Source organism: Rattus rattus, chromosome 9, assembly GCF_011064425.1.
Source record: "Rattus rattus isolate New Zealand chromosome 9, Rrattus_CSIRO_v1, whole genome shotgun sequence".
NCBI classification, from domain to species: Eukaryota; Metazoa; Chordata; class Mammalia; order Rodentia; family Muridae; genus Rattus; species Rattus rattus.
The window spans coordinates 83,590,992-83,616,450 of record NC_046162.1 but is presented as its reverse complement, the minus strand read 5'-3'; the positions used below and the strand labels follow the sequence as shown (position 1 = coordinate 83,616,450).

The 25,459-nt window shown below is 39.7% G+C and overlaps 1 protein-coding gene across 11 annotated transcripts in view; it reads left to right on the top strand.

Moving 5' to 3' along the window:
* Trim37 (tripartite motif containing 37) overlaps positions 1-25,459 on the top strand; it is a 141,678-nt gene that overhangs the window by 44,886 nt on the left and 71,333 nt on the right. For all 11 annotated transcript variants that reach the window (XR_004389001.1, XR_004389003.1, XR_004389002.1 and 8 more), the window contains 6 exons: positions 98-174; positions 9,433-9,612; positions 14,021-14,135; positions 14,691-14,909; positions 16,394-16,530; positions 18,862-18,947. Coding sequence is in view for 8 of the 11 variants with exons in the window: in XM_032911863.1 (XP_032767754.1) it covers positions 98-174; positions 9,433-9,612; positions 14,021-14,135; positions 14,691-14,909; positions 16,394-16,530; positions 18,862-18,947 (814 nt within the window). In the remaining 3 variants the exon portion in view is untranslated. The remainder of the gene's footprint in view (positions 1-97; positions 175-9,432; positions 9,613-14,020; positions 14,136-14,690; positions 14,910-16,393; positions 16,531-18,861; positions 18,948-25,459) is intronic.

The window sequence follows — 25,459 nt, the reverse complement described above, 5'->3', positions numbered from 1 at the left end:
TCTTGGTTTCATTGTTCTGTTAAAGTTTTTTTTTTTTTTGGAGTCAATCTGTAGTTTGTTTTGTATAATCTCTTTTTCTTTCTGTCGTTTTTTTAAGGATGGAAATGGAGTTGTACGTGGCTATTATTTATCTGTATTTTTGGAACTATCGGCTGGCTTACCTGAAACTTCCAAGTAAGTGATTTAATTAACTTTTTCAGTACAAACTTGTGTACTTTATGTCTTAGCTAGGGTTTCTATTGCTGTGACAAAACTCTGACCAAAAAGCAAATTGAGGAGGAAAGGGTTTATTTAGTTTATACTTCCACATTACTGTTGTCACCAAAGGAAGCTGGGACAGGAACTCATGTGAGACAAGAACCTGAAGGCAGGAGCTGATGCAGAGGCCTTGGAAGGGTGGTGCTTACTGGCTTGCTTCCTGTGGGTTGCTCAGCCTGCTTTCTTACAGAACCCAGGATTACCAACCCAGGATCACCAGCCCAGGAGTGGCACCACCCACAATGGACTGGACCCACCTCCCAAAAATCACTAATTAAGAAATGCCTTACAGCTGGATCTTACAGAAGCATTTCCTCAAATGAGGCTGCTTTCTCTCTGATGACCCTAGCTTCTGTCAAGTCAACATAAAACCAGCTAGTACACTTGAGCTCCACGCTTCTTATTAAATAGTATTTAAAATTGCCATTTTATGTCTTTCTTTTTTTGAGAGTATCCCTGTTTAGCTTTGAATTGATAGTTTTTCTACCTCAGCAGCTCATGTGCTGGGATTATAGATGTGTGCCACTATTCCTGGCTTGTATTGTTTTATTTCTCCCTTTTCTTCTTCTCTCCCTTCACCCTTCTCTCTCTGTAGTTCTGGGAATCAAACACAGGGCCCTGTGCTTTACTACTGAACTATATCTATAATCCTTGGGTTTTGTTGTGTTTTTGTTTGTTTGTTTATGGGATCTCACTGTATAATTCAGACTGGCCTCGAACTTAGTATGTATGTATGCTATTCTAGAATTTGTAATCTTCCTGCTTCTATCTGCAGACTGCTTAGAAATCGGAGAGTGCTACTCTGCCTGCTTCGATTTTAATTCTATGAAGGATATTCATAGTTATAGTCTGCAGTGTCTTATGACGGTGTGGAGTGTCAGTTCTCATAACTGTTTTCTCTCAGTAAATATTATTCACATTTGTTGAGAAACTGATGAGTCATTGTCACTGAGTGAAAAATATACCAAAGTAAAAATGTCAATAAGCTGGGCTGGTGAAACGGCTCAGCCAGTAAAGGTGCTTGCCACCAACTCTGATGGTTTGACTTTAATCCTTGGAAACCACACTGTGGAAGGAGAGAACCTATTCTTAGTTGTCTCCTGTCTCTACAGAGACTTCATATACATATTTACACATAGGAAATTTATATGAATGTAATTAAAGTCTTTTGTAAACTAGGCATTGTGGATACCTTTTAATCCCAACACAGCCAGAGACACATGAATCTCTGTGAGTTCAAGGTCAATCTACAGAGCAAATTCCAGGATAGCCAGGGCTACCCAGAGAAACACTGTCTTGAAAAACAAAACAAAACAAAAAGTCTCGTTGTGTATTAACATAAAGACTTTATGAAGCAGATATTTTGCCTAAATAATTTTATAAAAAAACGTATTTGTACTTTTATGGCTGGGATAAGACATCATGACCAAGGAAGCTTACAGAAGGAAGGGGGTTTATTTGGGCTTATGGTTCCAGAGGGATGGAGTCCATCACCACCATAGTGGGGAGTGTGGTGTCAGGTGGGCATGGCAGCTGCACACAGGAAACAGAGTGAATTAAGTTCAAGTCTTTAAACCTCAAAGCTTGCCCCCCAGTGACATTGCTCAGTAAGATCATACCTCCCAGGTTTCCCAAAACAGGGCCGAGTGGGGCCAAAAATTCAAATGATGAGACTGTGAAGGACATTTATCATTCAAAGCTCCACTCTCTTGCTTCACAGTTTTGAAAAATCCTATTACTGTGGCTTAAATATAAGACCACCAGATTTTTATATCTATGTTTATGCTTAATTCTTATAGATGTTTGGATTGAAATATGTATGTTGCGGTAAAATTATAATAAGGCTTCTTTTATCCCGCACTAGATCTGGCACTGTGGTGCCTCCTGGCATCTGTTCTATATTTTCATCTCAGTCAGCAATGCGTCTCACTGGCTTAGCTCCATCCCACATCATGCTGCTGATGGCTACTCTCTGAGCCTGGCAACAATCTCTCTACCCATCTAGTTCCCAAGGCAGGTTGCCACCATGCCAGACATGTACATCCCAATTCTGTGGTGGCCCTGTGTGTCCAGCTACCACACACTCTTTTGAACTCAATTAAATCGCCACATGAAAGAACACAGAACACAATAACCTCTGATCCAATTGATAAGATATAATTTGCTCATCTAGACATACAAAGCCCTGTACACATCCGTCCCTTAAGAATATTCATAACAACCTGTAAATGTGCAGAGAGGAATCTTAACATCCACCTCCATGTTCTCTCGGCTGCTTCCCTCTCTGGTCGTCTCCTCTATAAAACTTTCTCCTTCCCATCCTGCCTTCTCATCCAGTGACAGGCCTTATTCTATCTTGTACCTGCCTTCACCTGCATAATGACATCATCCTACATATGTATTATAATTTGACTTCACAAAGTTTGAATACATTTAGTTGAAAAATTTTTAAACAAGGTACAATTCAAGTACCTTAAAAACCCATCTGTTAAAAAGTTTTCAGTAAGTTTTCTTACTTTTCTGAATTACTTAGAAGAGCCACCCCCTAACCCCCATTTCTCGCTCTGATATAAGCAAGTTTCCCCTAATCCATAAGATTTCACCTTATTCTTTCTCTCTTTTTTTTTCTTTTCCGGAGCTGGGGACTGAACCCAGGGCCTTGCGCTTGCTAGGCAAGCGCTCTACCACTGAGCTAAATCCCCAACCCACCTTATTCTTTCTCTAATGTGTGCTCCCCATTATGAGGTTGCCTAGCACCATGTGGCTGGCTTCTTCTTCATATAGCTGCTAAGATTTATAGCTTGCCTGCTCTTAGGTTTTTCTTTTTAGATTTAATTAATAAAATTGAGAGCTATTTAAAAATGTATAGTTCAGTGGTTTTTAAACAAATTCACAGAGTTCTACAGCTATAACTATCATTGACACTGAATTTCAGAACATTTTCACGATTTCATAAAAATACCCTTGGGGGAGGGGGGCGGGCTGTGGAGACAGCTGAGCTAATAAAGTACTTACTGAGTTTGCTCCCCAGAACCTTTGTTAGAAAGCTGGACTTGATGGTACATGCTTAGAACATCAGTTCTGGAGCAGTAAAGATTGGTAGATCCCTAGGACTCTGGATGGGCTGCTTAACCTAATTTTTTGTTTTAGGACAATGAGAGACCTTGTCTCAAATAAGGTAGTGCTTCAGGGAAGCTTGTCCTCTTGCTTCTACCTGCAGGTGAGCACACCTGTGTACACACAAGACACCATTGTCTAGTAGCTTCTGACAGCTACCAGCTTGTATTTTGTTTAGAAAGTATAATTTTTAAAGTGATTTATAGTATATCTCTTTGACTTACAAAACTAAATCATAGTATTTTTTTATTTTTTTAATTTGTGTTTGTTTATTCTTAGGTTTTTCAGTCTTAATATTTTTTGTTAGCATATATTACACATACTAGTAATATATAATGATTAAATTGTGGTTTTTATTTCTCTCTTTTTTGAGACAGGGTCTTGCTCTTGGCTGATTTGGAGCTCGTGATGTAGTCCAGGCTGTGCATGAACTCCTGAGTGCTGGGATTAAGCTGGACTGTTTAGTTTGTTTGTTTTTGTTTTTGTTTTTGTTTTTTTGTTTTGTTTTGTTTGTTTCTCTGTGTAACGGGCCTGGTTGTCCTGGAACTCACTCTGTATATCATGCTGTATACCAGGCCTCAAACTTGCAGAGATCTGCATGCCTCTGCCTTCCCAGTTCTGGGATTAAGGTGCATGGCACCACTGCCTGGCTTTTTTCTTTTCTTTTTAACTTCATGTGTATGAGTGTTTTACTTGTATGTCTGTGTTCTGTATGTATTCTTGGTGCCTACAGAGACCAGACGAGAGCATTGAATCCCTTGATACTGGAGTTACAGATGGTTGTAAACTACCATGTGAGTGGTGCAAATTGAACCCACAAGTGATTTTAGCTTCCAAACTATTTCTCCAGGGTCTGACTATGTAGCTCTGTCTGGCCTGGATGTTGGTCTGGCCATATGCTCATAGATAATTAATGTCTGCCACCCATAGTGCTGGGATTTAAGGCATCCAGCAACATGTCCAACTTCATTGTAGCGTTTTTTTTTTTTTTTTTTTTTTTTGTTCTTTTTTCGAGTTGGGGACAGAACTCAGGGCCTTGCGCTTCCTAGGCAAGCGCTCTACCACTGAGCTAATCCCCAACCCCTCATTGTAGCGTTTTCATGCATGTGTGTACATGCATGCATGTAGTTATATTCACTCTATTACCCCTTATTTCTCTCTCCAGCTCTGAGTCCCTTCTTACTTCCAGGTTGTCCCCATTTTACTTTCATGGCCTTTTTCTTTTTGTAGTATGGCGAGTTATAATTAGGGCTACTTTGGAAGAACATTGGTGGGAGCCTATGTACAGAAGTATTAGCACCTTAGCATACTCAACTGAATAAAATGGCTCTCCCTCATCCAGCAGGCATTGGGGCGAGGGATGTGTGTGAAGCCTTATAACTTATGATTCTCCTAACTCAGCCTTTGAGACTACTGTGGCAAACGTCTATCTCCGTAAATAAGTACATTGCAATTCATAAATAGTAGCAAAATTACAGTTATGAAGTAACAACAAAAATAATTGTGTGGTTGGGATTACCACAACATGAGGAACTGTATTAAAGGGTAGCAAGCGTTAGGAAGCTTGAGGACCACTGAGTCTTGAATACTGGAATTACTGGTATGTGCCACCATATCTAGACCCCATAACATACACTTTCTTTTAATGATTGTGATAAGGAATTTTCTATGTGTGTGTATGTGTGTATGTATACACAAACATATTTGATTTTTTGAAACAAAGAGGGTCTCTGTGTAGCCCTGGCTGTCCTGGAACTCACTTTCTAGACCAGCTGGCTCTGAATTCAGAGATCCACCTGCCTCAGCCTCCTGAGCGCTGAGATTAAAGATGGTGTGCCACCATCACCTGCTTGAAGTTGTAAATTTCTTTTTTACACTAGTACATTAGAATAGAATTTGTTGGTATGGTATGGACAATTTGCTTAAAGCTAGAACAGTAAGGATAAGATGCACATTTCTGTTAAAATGGTACATGAAACAACATTTTCTAGATGAAGTAGCTAGTGAAAGCAGTTTTTTCCAAGATAAACACTCAGATTAACTCTGTAATTGTTCTCCCTTGATGTCAAAATAGTTTTAGGAGGGGTATAATATGTGATAGAGAGTTAGGTGGAATCAAGTCAGGAATACCAACAAACCTAGGGATAGAGCTTTGAGTAGAAAACCTAAAAGGCTCCAGACAGAAATGAAAACAAGACTACAAGAATTTTGGCAACTTAATTAGATTTGAACAATTTTGTGTTCATGGCAGAGATCTCATCAGGACTGGAATAAGTGAAGAAAGTCAATTGACGTTAACAACTGATGCAGATCTTAGAGTTACAAGAGAATGACATTATGACAGTTATAACTATATTTTGTTGGGCACCAGGCCAATCCAAGGCTTTCTCAGAGGCACTGGTGAAAAGGACAAAGAATGCTAGTTCTCTGCCACGGACAGACTTGGCAGTGTCCAGTCTGAGACTGGGCCCAGGGCCTGGGACCCTGGCTTTTCCCTCTGTAGGGGACTGGAGTTTCAATCCCACTTGATATCCTTTGTACCTTTTCTGCAACATTGTTTGATTAGCTTCCTGCCGACTTTGCTTCAAAAGTTAGAGACATGAAAGATTTATAACTTTCTATTTAGAGTATGTGGTCAGGACAATTCTCAGCTGACGGCTGTCTCCTGTCACTTTGTGAGATCTGGGAAACAAACTCAGGTTTGTTGTGGTGTGTTTGCTGTAAGCCATGCCCCTGTTCTCAGAAATAGTACCTGAGACTTCTTATATGAATAAATGCTGAGGCCAGTAGTTTTGACTCTGTTCTTTGACTACTTCATCTCTTAATTAGTTTAGTTTATTCTGTGCTCTGCATCAAGCTGGTTACCTGGTCCTCAATTTGCTACAACCATCTTTCTCTCTGTCTGCCTTGGGGCAAAGGAGGACTTTTATTTCTGTCTTGGATTGTTTTTCATCTATATTTAACACTTTTATTGTCTTTATCACTGGATGTGATTCAGCTTGATATTTTTATTACTGACCGAACAGATGTCAGGACTTCATTTATTTATTTTGAACCAAGATTTAGGGCTCTTATAAACCACACTATACCTTCAGGCCCTATTTCAGGAAGTCCACATTGTTTTAGAAATGTTATTAATTTATTGATAATGAAATATGTTCGTGGTAGTATGTTTAGAAAAGATTGGAATTTGTATGTGTGTATTTCTTTGACATTTTCTAAATACTTTCATGTAGTTTTCTATTCTAATAAATTGTTAATTCACTTAACATTTCAGGATGCATAGTGGGTTCAGAATCCTCTTCCATTAAATGTTGAAATAACATTCAGTTTTGCAGTTCAAAGTTTAGCAGTGGGGTAGTTTAACTGTTAAAGTACAGAATAAAAACATGAATCACTACGTAGCAGTCTAGATAGTAGTCTAGTAAATCTGAGTTATCAGTGAGGGTCTGCAGAAACACTTCATTTTTTTTTCCAAAGCTTTATTCACTTTCTCAAGGTGTGTGAGCATAAACATGTGTGTAATAAGTAAAATTTCTACATGTGACATTTTGGGATTTGTATTTACTGAGTGTGCTAGCTAGTTTTATGTCAAATTGACACAAGCTAAAATTATTAGAGCAGAGGGAGCCTCAATTGAGAAAATGCCTTCATAAGACTGGGCTGTAGGCAAGCCTCTAGGGCATTTACTCAGTGATTTATGGGAAGGGCCCAGCCTGTTGTGGGTGGTGTCATCCCTGGGCTGGTAGCCCTGGAGTCCATAAGAAAGCAGGCTGAGCAAATCATGAGGAGCAAGCAGCACCCTCCATGGCCTCTGTATCAGCTTCTGCCTCCAGATTCCAGTCCTTCTTGAGTTCCTGTCTTGACTTCCTTCAATGATAAACAACAACATGAATTAAAAATCCTAACCCTTTACTCCCCAACTTGTTTTGGCCCTGGTGTTTGATCACAACTATAGTAACCCTAAATAGAACACTGAGTAACTTCTGTTGTAGGGAAGAAAATTCTGGGGCTGGAGAGATGGCTCAGTGGTTAAGAGCATTGGCTGCTCTTCCAAAAGACCCTGGTTCAGTTCCCAGCAACCACATGGTAGCTCCATGTCTATAGCTCCAGTTTAAGAGGATCTGGTATCCTCATACAGAAGGCGAGACATCATTGCACGTGAAAAATAAATCTTTAAAAACGGGGGAAGATCCTCCAGTACCCTCTTTTTCCTTATCTTATGTTTTTGTTTTAAAGTGAGAGACTCATGACCAGGCTGGAGTTGATATAAATAAGGATGTCCTTGAGCTCATGCTGCTCTTACCCACATTTCCCGAGTGCTGAGATTTTAAGTGTGGACCACTATATCTGCCTAAGAATTTAAGGGGATAGTAGAGTTTCCTGTAGAGAGGTTTCCCTCCAGGTTCCTGCCTTTCTTGAGTTTCTGTTCTGACTGCCTTCGGTGATAAATGGGTGGTATGGAGGTGTAAGCCAAATAAGCCCTTCCCTAACTAAGATGGTTTGGTACCAGGATAGTGGAGCGTTGCTGTGACATGTTTTGGAGAGGACTGTGGAAGGACTTTGGAACTTTGGGCTACAAGAGCCATTGAGGATTGAGAGCTCAGTGGGTTGATCTCTAGGAGTTTTGAAGATAAGAATATTGAAAGCCTGCAGTTGGAGGCCTGGCTTGTGAAGGAAGGCTATCAGACTATTTGTGTGAAGACCCTGGTTTCTGGGCAGCTGAAGCTAAAGAACTGGCTGTGATTAAAAGGAGACTAGAACTACTAAAGTAAGCCTTCATTTTACCGAGACATTTAATGCCGGTTCAGTGGAACTGAGAAATTAGCAGTGATTAAGAAGAGACCAGCATCACTGAGGTGAAATCTCTTGGGAAATGTTTCCTGAGCGCCAACATACCGAAACTGTTGCAGAGGCAGCCACGGTTGTATCTCACTGGCATGTAAGGTCCTGGAGAACAGCTGAGGCCTGGCACTGTGAGATGCTGTTGGTAAAGGTGTAGGACTGAAAGGGTTATTCAAAGAAGTTAAGGCTTGGCATCGTGAGAGATCCTATGATAGGCTATTGGTGAAAATGCAGCCCAGTTGCAGCTAAATCACCAACATTTTGGAGATGCTAGTACTATGGAATAACCACAAAGAGAAGCTGTGGCGGTGGAGTGCCAGACCTTATAAGACAAACTGTGCTGCAGAGAGCGGAGCCAGAGAAGTTACCCAAGCTCTTTCAAGGAGCCCAGAAGATCGTGAGTGGATCCCAGACATTAAACATTGTATTATTTACCCTGTTGGCAGTTTGGTTTTCCTTTGTTCAGACTGTGACTGTGACCTAGTTCTTTCCTCTTTTAGTAAAAAAGTGTGTATTTTTGATTTTCAGGAGCCCATGGCTGAGCGACTTTGAATTTTAGAAGACTGTTTTAAAGATACTGAATTTTAAAGTGTTTGAGTTTGTAAAGATGTAGGACTTTTAAGTTTGTAAAATGTATTATGTCGTGATATTGAAATTAATGTGTGATCTTGGGGATGAATATGTGGCTTAACAGTGAGGTCAAGTTGACAAGAGGTCAATTGTGCTGCATAATTTTATGTCAACTTGATCTGAGCTAAAGTCATTTGAGAGAACCTCAATTAAGAAAATGGCTTTATAAGATCAGGCTGCAGGGAAACCTATAGGTCATTACTTAGATGGGGGATGGCCTAGCTTATTGCGGTGATCCCTGGGCTGGTGATTTTGGGTTCTCTAGGAAAGCAGACTGAGCAAGCCAGTAAGCAGCATTCCTCTGGGCCCTGTGTACCAGCTCCTGCTCCGGGATCCTGCCCTGTGTGAGTTCCTGTGCTGACATCCTTCAGTGATGGACTGTGGTGAGGGAGTGTGAGCCAAAGCTCTCCTCGCTCTCCCTCCCGCGCTGCCTTCGTCGTGGTGTGGCCAGTGTGAAGTACTGCTCTTTCATTTCTGTAAATGATGTCTTCTGTGAAAGGAATTCAGCTGGAGTAACACGTTTATTCTCATACAATTATTTTTACTTTGCTGATTGTACTAATAATAGTTTCTACATTTTAGGTATGAATATCGTGTAGAAATGGTTCATCAGTCCTGCAACGATCCTACTAAAAATATCATTCGAGAATTTGCATCTGACTTTGAAGTTGGAGAGTGCTGGGGCTACAATAGATTTTTCCGTTTGGACTTACTTGCAAATGAAGGATACTTGAACCGACAAAATGATACAGTGATTTTAAGGTAGTTTGAGATGTTTGATATTGTGACTTATAAAGGAAATAATATTATCAAAACTGTATTTCATAGTTTCATTTAAGAAACATAAATCTTGAAATTCACACTAGCTATAAACTTTTATTTCAGGGATTCCATGTAGTTAGATGAATAAAAACAGTGAGAAAATGGTTTGACACCTAGTTATTGATTCCATTAAAAGGGAAAATATCACCAGATGTGATGCCTCGTGCCTGTAATCTTGGCATTTAAGATGTAGAGTCAGAAAAAGCTGCAGTTCAAGACCAGTCTAGGCTACATAACAAATTTAAAGCCAGTGTGGGTTACAAAAGACCTTGTCTCAAAATAATAATAATAATAATAATAATAATAATAATAATAATAATAATGATGATGATGATGATAATAATTTTTAAAAGGTGGTTTATAAATGAGTACTAAAATCTGAAATTTTGCGTGGAGTCCAGTCTGGTCTGCAGAGTGAGTTCCAGGACAGCCAGGGCTACATACAGAAAACCCTGTCTTGGGGGGCCGGGGGAGAGAAAAGAAAAAAGAATCATAGTCAGAGGGATGTGTACTAACAAGAGTATTAATTAAATTGCCTTCAGCCTGTGCATAGAACATGTAACCTAAATCTGAATACTGAGGATATCTAAGAATAGACTAAGAGGGCATTAAGTGGGTTTGTTTTTAATCTCTCTATTTGACAGTGTAATATTTCAGTGACTGACTTTTCACGCTTACTTTTACAGAATATATTTCAGTTTCTGGTAAAGTTGTGTTAGAAGTATGGAAACAAAAATGAAAATCTCCAGGTGTGGTGATACATACTTGTAGTCCCAGAATTCAGGTGGTAGATTAGGAGGATCAGGATGTAAGGCTCTACTTGTCTACTAGGGAATTTAAGATTTGCCAGGACTTATTAAGAGCTGTGTCAAAGAAAGCAAAACACAGGGAGAAGAGAGGGAGGAAGGAAGGAGGAAGAAAACTGCTACATTTTTCTCTTGAGAGAATAGTCTTGTTTTTCTAATTTAACAGAGAAAATGCTTTGTTGGCATTTCATGTTACAGTCACATTTCCAACATCAATTTACCAGCCTACAAAGTGACAGATTTTCCCCTCAATGTTTTCAGTAGTATATATAATGGGTTTCATTATGACATTTTCATTTTTAATGTATTATAGTTTTGACCATATTTACTTCCTTCCTCTTCCTGATTAGCTTCTTTTTACTTCTTTTGCTCATTTTGTTTAAGATTTTGATACAATTTTTATATATATGTCACATATTTATTCAAAAGTTAAGGCTTTCTTTTTTCTTTTTTCTTTTTTTCTTTTTTTTTTCCGGAGCCGGGGACCGAACCCAGGGCCATGTGCTCGCTAGGCAAGCGCTCTACCGCTGAGCTAAATCCCCAACCCGGGCTTTCTTTTTTCTACCTCTGGTTTTTGTTTTCTTTTGTTTTGGGTTTTTTTTGTTTTTGTTTTTGTTTTTTTTTTTTTTTTTGGTGTGGGTTTTTGAGACAGGGTTTGTCTGGCTGTCCTGAAACTCATTTGTAGACCTGGCACACCTCAAATTTAGAGAATCCAACTGAATTATTTTTTTGTTTTTTTTTTTTTTTTTTTTTTTTTTTTTTTTTTTTTTTTTTTTTTTTTTTTTTGTTTTGGGTAGGGTCTCTCTATTATGTAGCTTGGCTGTCCTGGAACTGTGTAGACCAGGCTGTCCTTGAATTCACATATGTCTCCGCCTCCTAAGTGTACAAGATTAAACATCTGCACCACACACCTGGCTTTTCTGTAACTCTAAATAAATATAAAATTAAGCTAGATAAGTTTATATATTTATTTGTTTATTAAAAGAGGAAGAGGGGGGGCTGGAGAGATGGCTCAGCGGTTAAGAGCACTGACTGCTCTTCCTGAGGTCCTGAGTTCAAATCCCAGCAACCACATGGTGGCTTACAACCATCTGAAGTGAGATCTGATGCCCTCTTCTGGTGTGTCTGAAGACATTGACAGTGTACTCACATACATAAAATAAATAAATCTTTTAAAAAAAAAAAGAAAAAAAAAGAGGAAGAGGAAAGCCTTTCTTCTATTTTGATCCAAATGCACAAATAGTATAAAAACTAATATGCATGGATGACTAGGAGTTTGATCCATCAGTCAAAGAAAATATTTAGAAAGAAGCTTTCCTAATGTTTTCCCATGAATACGTCAGATAGTGGTTAGTTCTGCTTCTCATACATGAGCATCATTGGCTAGCATTAGGTGCTGCCGCAGTTAACTATCAGATAATATTTTCTTACATTAGATGGAAAGTCTTAGATAAAGCTGAACTGTTTGTATTCTATGGTTCATTTTCATTGTCAAGTGAATGTAGAATCACTTGGGAAAGGAGTCTCACTAGAGCTAGTGCAGATTAGGTTAGCCCGTGGGCATGTCTGTGAGGGATTATCTTGATTATGTCAGTTGACTTGGGAAGACCTGCCAGTTCTGAGTAACACCATTTTCTGGGTTTGAGGCCTGGGCTGTCTGTCTGCGGAGAAAGTTAACTGAGCACAGGCATACAGGCAGCTGTTTTGTCTGCTTTTGAATTTGGATGTGATTGCTTGCTTCATATTTCTGCCTCAACTTCCCAACAGTAATGTCCTGTAACTTGTCCCATTTCCCTTCAAATTGCTCTTTGCTTGTTAGTTTCCTGTCTCTGTAACAATACATGAGATAATCATTTTATAAATCTGGTTCACAGTTTTCGACTTTGAGCCAATGATAGATTAGCGCTGTTGCTTTGAGTAGTGATTGTGGTAAAGTGCCACATGATAGCAGGAGTGTTTCATGAGGCAAACCAGACTGGCCTAGGTTTGGAAGAAGAGTATGGTGTCTAGTGTCCTCTTCACAGGCATGCCCCAGAGACTTCTTGTAAGATGCTCTAAAGGGAACACCCTTGTACACTCAGGCCTTTGGGAGTACATAAGCTCTCAAGTATGGCAGTAGCTATCACAAGGGCGGCGGAGTGGAAGCTCTGGAAGACATGAGAAAGGACTTCTTGCCATGTGGTTATTTCCTCAAAAATGTTATACATACAGTCACATGTGTGTTTTACTAAGTGGAATCATGTTTGACTCTTAAGTAAGAAAGATTTGTTTTTAATAAATATGAAGTTTTTTGTTTTGCTTTTTTCCATTTAAGACAGGAAAGACTTCTGTCTGTAGCCTTGGCTGTCTGGGAACTCACTCTGTAGACCAGACCTGCCTCTGCCTCCTGAGTGCTGGGATTAAAGGCATTTGCCATAACCACATGGTTTATTTTTTACACACACACACACACACACACACACACACACACACACACACACCCAAATACATTAAAGACATCTAGTTAATAGGATTTTATATGTTAAATTTTTTTTATTTGCTGTTTTGTTGATATGCAGTTTTGATTATAGGCTTTCTGGAGAGGGCACAGATAGAATTTACTGGAAGCATTGGAAGCAACAACTCTTGAGCCTAGTGAGAAGCAGTTTTGGTTATTTGATCCAGTATGACTTTTCCCTAAGGGTAGGAAATGTGAGGAACCTTGAGTGGTGGCTCATACCTGAATACTAGCACTAGAGAGTCTAGGAGGATCACTGTATATTCTAGACCACACTAAACTGAATGAGATGATACCTCCAAAAACAGGTGAATTTTTAAAATTTTAAAAGAAAGTGAGATTAAGAGCTGGGATCCGGGAGAGAAAAGCCAGCCCTTAAACTATGTTTTTCTGGAACCTGACTAGGTAAAGGGATAGGAAAGAGTTGTTTTCCTAATTACTCCTGTGTAGTTATGGTCCTCTTTCTTTTTCAGCGTGGGACCATCATATTTGAACTACAGTGTTATAGTGTCTGTGGTTTGTGGGTTAACTTGGCAGTTAATCTTGATACACAGTGTGGTCTTTAGAAAAGAAGAATTTTGGGGCTCAAGAGATGGCTCAGTGGTTTAGAGCACTGACTGCTCTTCCAGAGGATCTTGGCTCGATTTCTAGCACCCACGTAGCAGCTTACAACCATTGTAACTCCAGTCTTAGGTGATCTAACACCTTCTTCTGACCTCTGCAAGCCCCAGGCATGTACGTGGTACACAGATATACATGCAGACAAAACACCCATACACATAAAAGAAAAAAGTATAGTTTTAGTTTAGACAGCTGACACTTAGAGCCACATGTCATTAGCATTGGATACATGTGTGAATGATGGGTAACAAAAATTCAGAATTCATTTGAAGTGGTTCTTTTTTTGTTTATTTGTTTGGTTTTTGAGACAGTTTCTCTGTGTAGCCTTGGCTGAAGTGGTTCTTAATCAAATGGGAACTGTAGAATTTATATAATGCACAGATTTACCTTTTGTATCATTCTTCATGTGTAATTGTTCATTAAGGTTTCAGGTGCGCTCACCAACATTTTTTCAAAAATGCCGGGATCAGCACTGGTACATTACTCAGTTGGAAGCTGCACAGACAGGTTATATTCAACAAATAAACAATCTTAAAGAGGTAAAGCAATTACATCCGTTCTTGTTTAATACAGCCTACTATTCTTTTGGCTTGCTGCTGTTTGAATTTGATTTTGGCTATCCATTTTAATATTGTGGTAAAAATTTGACTGTCCTTTTCTTTACCCTTTGAACCTCTAGATTCTGCACTACTCAATTGTGTAGTCACATTTAGCTACATCGGCTTGATTTAATTAAAATCAACAATACTATTCCTTAGTTGTAGTAACTTCCTTTCAGAGGCTTGTGCTAGATACTGTAGATATATAATATTACTATTGTGCAAAGTTGTAATGTTCTGTACCACTCTGGTTTGAGGTAAACATTAATTCTTAATGCAGAACTTGAACTGGTTTTATGTTGTGTCCTCCCACCCCCTCTTGTACAATGAAGACCAGGCTGGAGATCATCAGCTTCTGCCTCCTGGGTGCTGGGATTAGTGACATGTGCTGTTACGCCCAGTTTATATCTAATTTTTAACTGTAAATATTGTTTACTTTGCTACTGTGACACCTCTTACACTTAATATTGATTTGTACTATTCTTATTTTAAAAGAGATTGACTATTGAACTGTCCCGAACTCAGAAATCCAGAGATCTGTCACCACCAGATAATCATCTTAGCCCCCAAAATGATGATACTCCCGAGACACGAGCTAAGAAAGCTGGGTCATGCTCTGACATGCTTCTGGAAGGTGGTCCTACTTCAGCTTCTGTAAGAGAGACCAAGGAAGATGAAGATGAGGAGGAGAAGATTCAGAATGAAGACTATCATGTAATAATAGATTAGATTGGTAATATGTACAGTAGGATCACGGGTTCCAGCATAAAATGTAGGGAAAACACTGACCTACAGATCTTGTCCACTTGTTTTCATTATTGGTGTGTGCATGTTGCATTGCAAAGTTATAAAAGTTAGTTAATTATAGAAGACCATTCTCTGAAACTGTGACACACAGTCTAGAAACTGTTTAAAATGCCGATTTTAAAATTATGGGTTTTTTTTTTAATCATTCATTGTAGCTGGTAGGTACTGTATTTGTGCTTGTAAGAGGACTATGAGTTGGTTAGTTTTTGTCAAGTCAAATAATAGCTGGAATAAGAATTCACTAAGTGGATTTTGTTCGTTTGTTTTTAGTTAAGATCAGGAGTCCTCTTTCTTCCTCCCTTCTTATCCCCTCTTTGTTCTTCTCTGGTCTTGCCCACATCTCCCACCTCCACGAGCCCATGGCCGGCGCCTTTCCGCTCTTCTACTCTTCTCTCATTAAACCTCTCCACGTGGGGGGAAAAAAAAAGAAAGAAAGAAAGATCAGGAGTCCTGAGTAGTTGCTTTTAAGTAGTCCTCTGTAGTTGCTTTTAAGATGGGAGGCTTGGCTTTTATGTTTCATTTTACTCAATCTATCAGGGTACAACTACTTTAGTCTGAGCCCTGTTTTCTTTCCTTAGTTAATCAATGCATTTACTGTCATCAGTCAGTGTTTTGAGACACTGGAGCCCTGGGTGCCCTGGAATTCAATATGTAGACCAGGCTAGTCTTTGCAAGCCTGAGGTACCCAGCTCCCACTCAAGTGTCAATGATCACAGGTGACAAATGCTTAACCTTTTGAGTAAAACGAATGGTGGAACTTGTAGGTAAGACAGCTGAAATTTGTTCTGTGCAGGTGGATAGAGGGGCTGTGAGGATGAAAAGGGCAGGGGAGTGGGAGAGGGTGTGACTTAGTGGTAAATTGATTTGTGTTTTTGTAGCCTAAGCTGGCTATGGGCACAAAAACACCACTATGTGACAAAGGATGACCTTTCTGGTTCCTGCTTTCTCCAGTTCTCAAGTGCTGAGGTACAGCTCTGTACCACCATGCCTGGGTGTAAAGTTATTTTGTGAGGAGAACCTTATTGGAAGCTAATTTGGAGTATGTGAATTATTCCTTGTTGCATTGAGGACCCAGCTCAGGTTGATAAGTAACTGTAAATCAATAGTGGTAGCAGTCAGTAAGGTTGTGTGACATTTCTCTAGAGTACTTAGTGTTGTAAACATAGGGTCAGAAAATAGAACTCTGCTTAGTGTCTTAAATGGAGCAACCAACTGAGTAGAAACGTTTGGAATAAAAATTTTGCTTTAGCCAAGTGTGGTGGTGCTTGCTTAACATTCTAGCTCTCAGGAGGCTGAGATAGGAAAATTAAGACCAGCCTGGACTACATTATAAGACTCTTGACTCAGAATTCTAAAAAAGGAATGAAAGGAATCTTGTCTTCTTGTTGTAGCATGAGCTCTCAGATGGAGATCTGGATCTGGATCTTGTCGGTGAAGATGAAGTGAATCACCTGGACGGCAGCAGCTCTTCTGCTAGTTCTACAGCAACAAGCAACACGGAGGAAAACGATATCGATGAGGAGACCATGTGAGCCCCTTGTTAACATTTCTAAGTAGGAACTGTTAGAAGCTGTAGTAACTGGTTTATGTTAAGTATGGAAATAGTCAGCACTTTGTTTTTTACATATAATCTAGATAAAAACTAGGCCTTCTAAGATAAGTTAGGAGGTTTTTTTTGTTTGTTTATTGAACAAGGAGAGATCGCTCAATGATTTAGAATCCTGGCTGCTATTCCAATTCCCAGGACCTACATGGCAACTTAAAACGGTCTGTAATCTGATGCTCTCTTCTGGCCTCTGTGGGCACTAGGCACACACGTGGCACACAGACATAAATACTGGTAAAACACTTTTATCCTTAAGATAAATACTTTCGTAGATTCGTTTTTTTTATTTTTTGAGGTTTTGGAGACAGGGTTTTCTGGCTCTCCTTGGAACTCACTGCAGACCAGGGTGGCCTCGAACTCAAGAGATCAGCCTGCCTCTGCTTCCTAAGTGCTGGGATTTAAGGCGTGTGCCACCACTGCCCAGCATAAATGTTTTTACAAATTTAAAAAAATAATGTGTGTATGTGTAATATAGCATATAGAGGTGCGAGTTCAACTTGTGAGAGTTGGCGTTTTACTTTCACGGTGGGTTCCAGGGATGAATATGGATTTTTATAATTTATACTTTATGTGCTTCATGTTTTTCCTGCACATTTGTCTGTGTGAGGGTGTCAGATCCCCTGGAAGTGGAATTACAGACAATTGTGAGCTGCCATGTGGTTGCTAGAAATTGAACCCTGGTCCTCTGAAAGTGCAGTCAGTGCTCTTAACTGCTGAGCCATCTCAGCCTCAAATCAGATTTTCAGGGCTGCACAGTAAATGATTTTTACTCACTGAGCTATATTACTGGCCCAAACCTGGGCCTTGCTGATTAGACTAGGCTGCCTATTGTAAGTTTTGCTGGCATTGTTTTATAGCCTTACTTCCTGGAGTGGGAGGGAGAGAGAGAGACCTCTGAATCTGAACCTATTCCTGCTTTAGGAACTGAGCTAACTAGATGCTGAGAGAAAAGAGCCCTATGCTCTTTCTTTTCTTTTCTTTTTAAAGATTCATTTATGTATGTGAGTACACTGTTACTGTCTTCAGACACACCAGAAGAGGGCATCAGACCTCATTACAGATGGTTGTGAGCCACCATGTGGTTGCTGGGAATTGAACTCAGGACCTCTGGAAGAGCAGTTGGGGCTCTTAACCACTGAGCCATCTCTCTAGCCCCTTTCTTACTGTTTCAAATAGTACTTTGTAGTTTCATTTAGAGTAGTCCAGAGTTGACTTTTTAAGGATAAAATAGGAACCAGCAAGTTATATGCAGTAATTAAGTGTGTGTGTGTGTGTGTGTGTGTGTGTGTGTGTGTGTGTGTGTGTGTGTGTGTGTGAAAAACGGGGGTGGGACAGGCAGGTAGGCAGAGACACTGAGGCAAGGTTTCAAGTAACTTTATGGAACTCATTATGTAGCTAAGGATGGCCTTGAAACCCCAGTCCACCTTTGTGTATTGGGTATACAGGCATGTACCTCCTGACTTGGAGGTTTTTTTCTTAAATATTAAAATATAAGGTGTGGGGTTTTTTAGGGGGAAGAGGTCATTATTTTGTTTTTGTTTTTTTCCCCCTAATTAACTATCATTAGAATGTGGGTCCTCCTTTTTTAATCTTTGAGATGGTCTCCGCAGAGCCTAAGCTGCTCACACACTTGCTGTATAATTGAGGATGAGAATTTCTGGTCTTCCCATCACCTGCCTCCTTAATCCTGGGATTACTGGGATTTCAGCTGGGTACCATACCACTCCCCTGCTTCCAGGTGGTGATAGAGTTCAGACCCTAGGCTTCCTAAGGGCTAGGGAAGTACTGTACTGAGCCATATGCCTAGCACCAGGGACAACTCATTATAAATGTATAACTTTTCCGTACAGTGTTCTGATGAAATATTAAATATTGTTAGCTTACTTTGATATTTGAAACTTATTTGAATATTAAGTACATTCTCATGACTGACTAAGGTCTTCTCATAGTTGTATTTAGAAACACAAAACTGATCGAAGTGTGACAAATACAATTTTTAAATTTTTAAAATTCATGTGGAGTGTGGTTTGAGAGTGTTCATGCACACATACACACACTGCATGTAAAGTCAGAGAACAACCCAGGAAACAGCGCTCTCTCCCAGATGGCACCTGAGGCTCGAACTCAGGTTATAAGACCTGGTGACAAATGCCTTTTACTTGCTGAACCATCTTACTGGCCCACAAGTACAGATTAATTGTATGTCCATTGTGAGAATTATGAGCGAATGTGATAGATGTTGTCTGTTTGCAGGTCTGGAGAGAATGATGTAGAATATAACAGCATGGAGCTGGAGGAGGGAGAGCTCATGGAAGACGCAGCCGCGGCGGGGCCTCCAGGTACAGAGCCAGCCTTCGTGAATCACTGACTTTCTCTGTGATCATCTTCTGATTGCCGTGTTTTAGTGGAATGTAGCATTAATACATCACTGATGATATTTAAAAGTCTAGTAATAACTTACAAAGTATTTCTCTGTACCAGACTCTTTATGACATACTTTTTGTGTACCATAATTATTTATAAAAGTCTGAGACAAATTTTAACGTCTTCATTTATTTATTTATTCATTTATTTGTTGCATTTTTTTGACATGGAATCTCAATGTAACCTGATTCTCTGGCCTTGGTCTTTCCAGAGGTGGAATTACAGACATAGACCACCACACCATGTTTCCAGCTGATTAAGAACTCATGACGGAGTTTAAATTTTGACATGAATTTTGGTGACAAAATTTATAGGCATAGGTATATTAAAGCAGCTCACCCTTTTTTCACAGTGTAACAAATAAAGAGAAAGTTTATTTTTAGAAGCTTTTCTTTTGGTCTTTAGATCTGTTTGTGAAAATTGGCTAGAACATATAAATGCTGGCTTTTGGTATCTTTAATCCTAGGCTCTTGGAAGACAGAGGCAGGAGGATTAAGAAATCAAGGCCAACCTGAGCTACATTATAATAAGAGCCTCTTATTTTTCTTTTTCCTTTTGATTTTAAATGCTAACTTTGTATTACTTTTAACTTACTCTTTGTCTTAACTCAGTTTTCTGTTGAAACTGAGTAACAGCCTGGGTGGTTTGTGAAGGTTTTATTTGATTCACAGTTATAAAGAATAAGAAATCCGGAACCAGGCAGTTCCACTTGGTATGCTTCTTCTTATTGGTGGACACTACATATAATTTCAAAGAAGCGCTGGTTACCATAACAGTGAGAAAGAACTTCTTAGTTCAGGTTCATCTGCTTTTTATAAAAGCCAGGCTTCCAGTAAATTAGGATCCCACCTTCTGACCTAATTTAATCTTAATTATCTGCCAAAGTTCCCACCTGCAAATACAATAAAATTTATTTCCAGTTGCTTAAACTTACGATGGAGTTTAAATTTTGACACAAATTTTGTTGGCAAATATGCAAGGCAGAGCATTCTGCCTGTAGGTCCCCAAACTCCCAGCTTTCTTATAGAACACCCAGGCAGGCCCTTCAGGCCTGAGGCTGAGAGGACTACAGTGCTGTGCACGGGATGGGAAATAACTCCTGCCTCCCAGAATCCTAGGCATTTTGACTGTATTCACACATTAGCCAGTCCACCTGCCCTACCTACCCAGAGCATCCATGATGCTTGCTGTGTAGTCTAAGTCATGTCTGCCCTGCTTTACAGGACAGATACTCACTGAATAAACTTGATTCCTAGAGGCAAGTACAACTTCCTCCTCTGAAAATCTTTTAAAATTCTTTTGTCTGGTGGTCCTGAAACTACCTCAAGACAACCTCCCACCTCATGTAGCTAATCCACAATGAGGAGACTGCACAGGGCAAATTTAACTATTCCAAACTGGAAGAATATGTTAAAAGGAGTAACCAACCCAAAGTAAATCCAAATCCAGCAGGGCAAACATTAGGCCTTTTATTATTTGTAGGGTGTGTATGCTGTGACTTGATTTCAGGACCTCAAATCTTGTTAGGCAGGTGTTCTAGGGCTGAGCTGGTTTCTAGCCCATCGGACATCAATAAAATCCTCTGCGTATGGATATGCCAGGACAAGCCAGGCATGGAGAATCCTCAGGAATCCTGCTCAGGTGGTTACACTCTCAGGTTATGCTTAGGTGCCCGTGCTCTTACTCTGGGATGACGCACCTAGGTCTGTTTAACCACTACAGGGAACATCAACAAGGCAGTCTCTGTTCTTTGAAACCGTTGTCTTGATGAGTATCATCTAGATACTTGATATCTGTAGCAAAGAATAGCTCCCTCTGCCTTTAATATAATCTCTCCTGAGTGCCTGTTTTACTCTTTAGGAGGACAGAGTATGATTTCCCGGGCTTTACACTTTCCTTCCATCTTGTTTGCTTTTTTTTTTTGTTTTGTTTTGTTTTTTTAAGACAGTTTCTTTAGATAGTCCTGGCTGTTCTGGAATTATCTTTGTTGACCAGGCTGGTCTTGAACTCACAGAGATCTACCTGTCTCTGCTTCCTGGGTGCTAGGATTAAAGGCATGTGCCAACTTTCTTAACTGTAACTTCCAATTTTAGGTTATACTTTTGCTTCTGAGTCCTGCTCTTTGCAGTTAAAACTCACAGAGATCCTTCTGTGTGTTTACCCATCATCACTCTTAAAACATTTTTTTTCTTGCATAAAGCAGTAGGCATCAGTGAAGTTTATCACCACCTTCTAATAACGCATTGCTGGCTTTTCATTTGCCAGTTGGTCAGCCCAGCCTTTTACTAGCATTGCAGTGACAAGCATTCTCCTTGTCTCACCGAGATTGCTTGAAATGCTGTTTACAGCACTCCAGGCCTTTTCTAGTCTACGCCTTCAAAATATTGCAACTTTTGCCTATATTCTAGCTCCACAGTCACCTCCACGTTCTCATTGTTTCAAGGATTATTATATCCCCATCCCATTCTCAATATCTTATTTATTTATTTATTTATTTATTTATTTATTTATTTATTTATTTATTTATCTTTTGTTGTTGCTGATTATCTGACTTTGGAAGACCTACATATAAGTGTATTTAGGTCACAGTTTGGAGGTCAAAGAACGTGCCCACATCCGTTCAGCTTCAGGTGAGGGTCTTGTGGAGTGCATGTAACTGCTGTGGCCACCTCCGAGCGAAGCCAAAATACCAGGAGTAACCTTGCTTTGTACCAGTTTGATCTCATGATAATTCAGCCATTCTTGAGAGATCTAATTCAGTCTGGGATAAGATATTCATTATTATATGAAGTCAAACCTCTAATGACCTAGTTATTTCTTAAAATTTTGAACACATCAGTAACTGCTAGACTAGAATCAGATTTCAACACAAATTCTTGTAGGGACATTGAAAACATGGGTGTTAACCCATGTCGCCCATATGAACACTGACATGTTCTTTTCATACTTGGGTCTTTACCATTTACATGTCCAGCCTAAACCTTTTGTCTCACTTTTGTCCATCCATACTTATATTTCCTTTCCAGTCCCATCTCTAGTCTTAGTATCTTTTCTATGACTTTGAGCTCATGTAGACTCAGTATGACTAGTCACCTCCCCACCAGAATAATTACTTTATATTTGATTATTGCCAGCACTGTGTGTTCTTTACTTCCTTCCCCTGAAACTTGTATGTTACCAAATTAAATTGGTTCCACCCTATAAGAAGTGCCTAAGCTCCTTCGCTAGGCATCTTGTCGGACAGCACCCTGATAAGAGTTCCCTATAACTGTTCGGTAGCTGTTACTGCTGTCCCACACAGCATGCACTGAGAATGAAACTTTTTGGGTTTTTTTGTCTTTTAATGAATATCTGAAAATAGTGCCTTTCTTTTTTATTATTTATTTATTTATTTGTTCTCCATCTTTATTAAATTGGGTATTTCTTATTTACATTTTGATTGGTATTCCCTTTCCCGGTTTCCAGACAAACATCCTCCTAACCCTCCCCCTCCACATCTATATGAGTGTTCCCCTCCCCATCTTACCCCCATTACTGCCCTCCCCCCAAGAATCTTGTTCAGTCTTAGCAGGACCAAGGGCTTCCCCTTCTACTGGTGCCCTTACTAGGCTATTCATTGCTACCTATGAGGTTGGAGCCCAGGGTCAGTCCATGTATAGTCTTTGGATAGTGGCTTAGTCCCTGGAAACTGGTTGGTTGGAATTGTTGTTCATATGGGGTCTCAAGCCCCTTCAAGCTCTTTCAGTCCTTTCTCTGATTCCTTCAATGGGGATCCCGTTCTCCGTTCAGTGGTTTGCTGCTGGCATTCGCCTATGTATTGCTGTATTCTGGCTGTGTCTCTCAGGAGCGATCTACATCCGGTTCCTGTCAGCCTGCACTTCTTTGCTTCATCCATCTTGTCTAATTGGATGGCTGTATATGTATGGGCCACATGTGGGGCAGGCTCTGAATGGACGTTCCTTCAGCCTCTGTTCTAAACTTTGCCTCCCTACAATAGCGCCTTTCTATTTAACAATTCTTAAGTAGATTTCAGATATAAAATCAAATCCAAATTTTTTAATCTGGGCCACATGTTTCTTTACCTTCTGGTTCTTATAAATTTTTTAATTATGTAAAACTATTATTTTTGTTTGTCTTTGAGACATGGTCTTTATATAGCTTTGGCTCTCTTGGAACTTGCTTTGTAGACCAGGCTGATCTCAAACATAGAAATCTCCCTGCCTCTGCCTCCTGAGAGCTGGGATCAAAAGGTGTGTGCCACCACTGCCTGGCTGAGTACTCTTATACCTCTGAGGCCAGAAGAGGGCATCTGATCCCCTGGAGCTGCAGCTGCTAAGAGTAGTAAGCTGCCATGTCTTGTTTATTTTTTTTTCTTTTCCAAAACATTTTTATTGGATATTTTATGTATTTACATTTCAAATGTTCTTTCCTTCCCCACCCCCCACCTCCCTCCACCTCCCTCTGCTTCTGTGATGATGTTCCCACTCCCACCCACCCACTTGGCGCCACCTCATGTCCTTGGCATTCCCCTACACTAGGGAAACGAGCCTTCACAGGACCAAGGGCTTCTCCTCCTATTGATGCCAGACAATACCATCCTCTGCTACATATGTGGCTGGAGCCATGGGTCCCTCCATATGTACTCATTGGTTGGTGGTTTAGTCCCTGGGAGCTTTGTGGGGTTTGGTTGGTTGATACAAACCCCTTTAGCTTTCAGTCCTTTCTCTAGCTCCTCAGTTGGGGTCTCCATGCTGAGTCTGATGGCTAGCTGCCGGCATCTTCTGTATCAGTAAGGCTCTGGCAGAGCCTCTCAGGAGACACCCATATCAGGCTGCTGTCTGCACGCACTTCTTGGCATCAGCAATAGTGACTGGGTTTGGTGGCTGCATCTGGGATGGATCCCCAGGTGGGGCCGTCTCTGGATGACCTTTTCCTCAGTCCCTGCTCCACTCTCTGTCCCTGCATTTCCACCTTGTCCTTTTAAAGAGCAGCGAGTGCTCTGAACATTGAGCCATGTGTCCAGCTTCCCTTCTACATTCCTAAGAAGTCAACAGAAACTTCGCTTAGACCCTTTAATGTGCTTTCATTTTTCTCATTCCCTTTGCAAATGTTCCCTTTCTCATCTCAGGTATGTACAGTCAACTGCTGTTCTTTCATTTTAGCTTACATTCTATTTTTTCTCAGAAGCCCTTAAAGCAAAACTGTGTCTGTTTCCTACTTTCAGAGTAACTTCTTAGACTGGATATTAACCATGGGATAGTTTATTTTGGCCACCTACTTTTCTAGTTTGGAACTAAAATTGTGTTCTTCCTTTTTATCTCCCTAGCACATAACACAGTATCATAAAGAAACATTTAGCATTTTAACAATAAAATTATCAATTGTAAAACTATTTTAATGCCCATTTTCAAGGTTTTTGAGTAGTACAGAAAAAATGTAGAGGCCGTGTTAGTGTAAAATGATAGTGAGTGTACTGAAGTAAGGCCTGGGTGGTTCTCCTTCTGTCTGTCCATTTCTCTCACACTAAAGATAAACTTAAGATATAAATGGTTAAGTATTGAAATTGATTGACTCATTCAGATGTTACTGCGAGAGCTTGCTCGTCATGTCTGAGGCGCTTATGTTTAGTCCCCAGCAGCCTTTTATAAAAAAGTATCTAGTAATAATGTGAAGTGGGTAATGTTTCACTGTTGATTCCAAGAATTGATTCAATGTTGTCCATGTTTTTTTTAATGTTTTGCATTTATTTTCTATAGCTCTAAATATTATAATAAATTTAGATGCTCATCTTAGATGTTGAGGGTGTAATAGTGTAAAATTGTTAAAGTTCGATAAAATTTGTCTTTTTGACAAACATCAATGAATATGATGGCGTATTTCTAGTTCCTGAAACTATAATGAGAAAGAATCCTGTACTTTATAACTCAGTGTGGACAGGCGGAATACTTAGCTAGACTATGACTACATGTAAGAATCGTAGGTCATTTTGGAACAGACTCTTTCCTCAAAGAGGTTTAGTGTACTTCCCCATTCTTAAGTAAAGGCTGTGCTTGGGGAAACCTGGCCAGCACCACCTATGCTAGATGCATTTAGCATCAACAGTGATAAAGTATTCTGAGTGTAAAGAACATGACCATCTACCTCTGTAGTGTTTAGATCAAAGAAGCCCTTAACTGACAAAATTATCCAAATATGGACAACAATCACAAGTCAGAGAGGCTTAATTTAATATTCTTGATTAAGCTCTAGGTGTTCTCTATTAAATTCTAGAAGAAAAAAATGTGAGCATGTGGGGGAAACTTATAAATAGAATTTAGTTAATAACTTAACATTTGAGTATTGGTTCATGAAATGAGTGTGAAATATATAGAAGCATTGTATACCTTTTCTATAATTCTGAATTTTCTAAAAATTGAGAAAATGAATC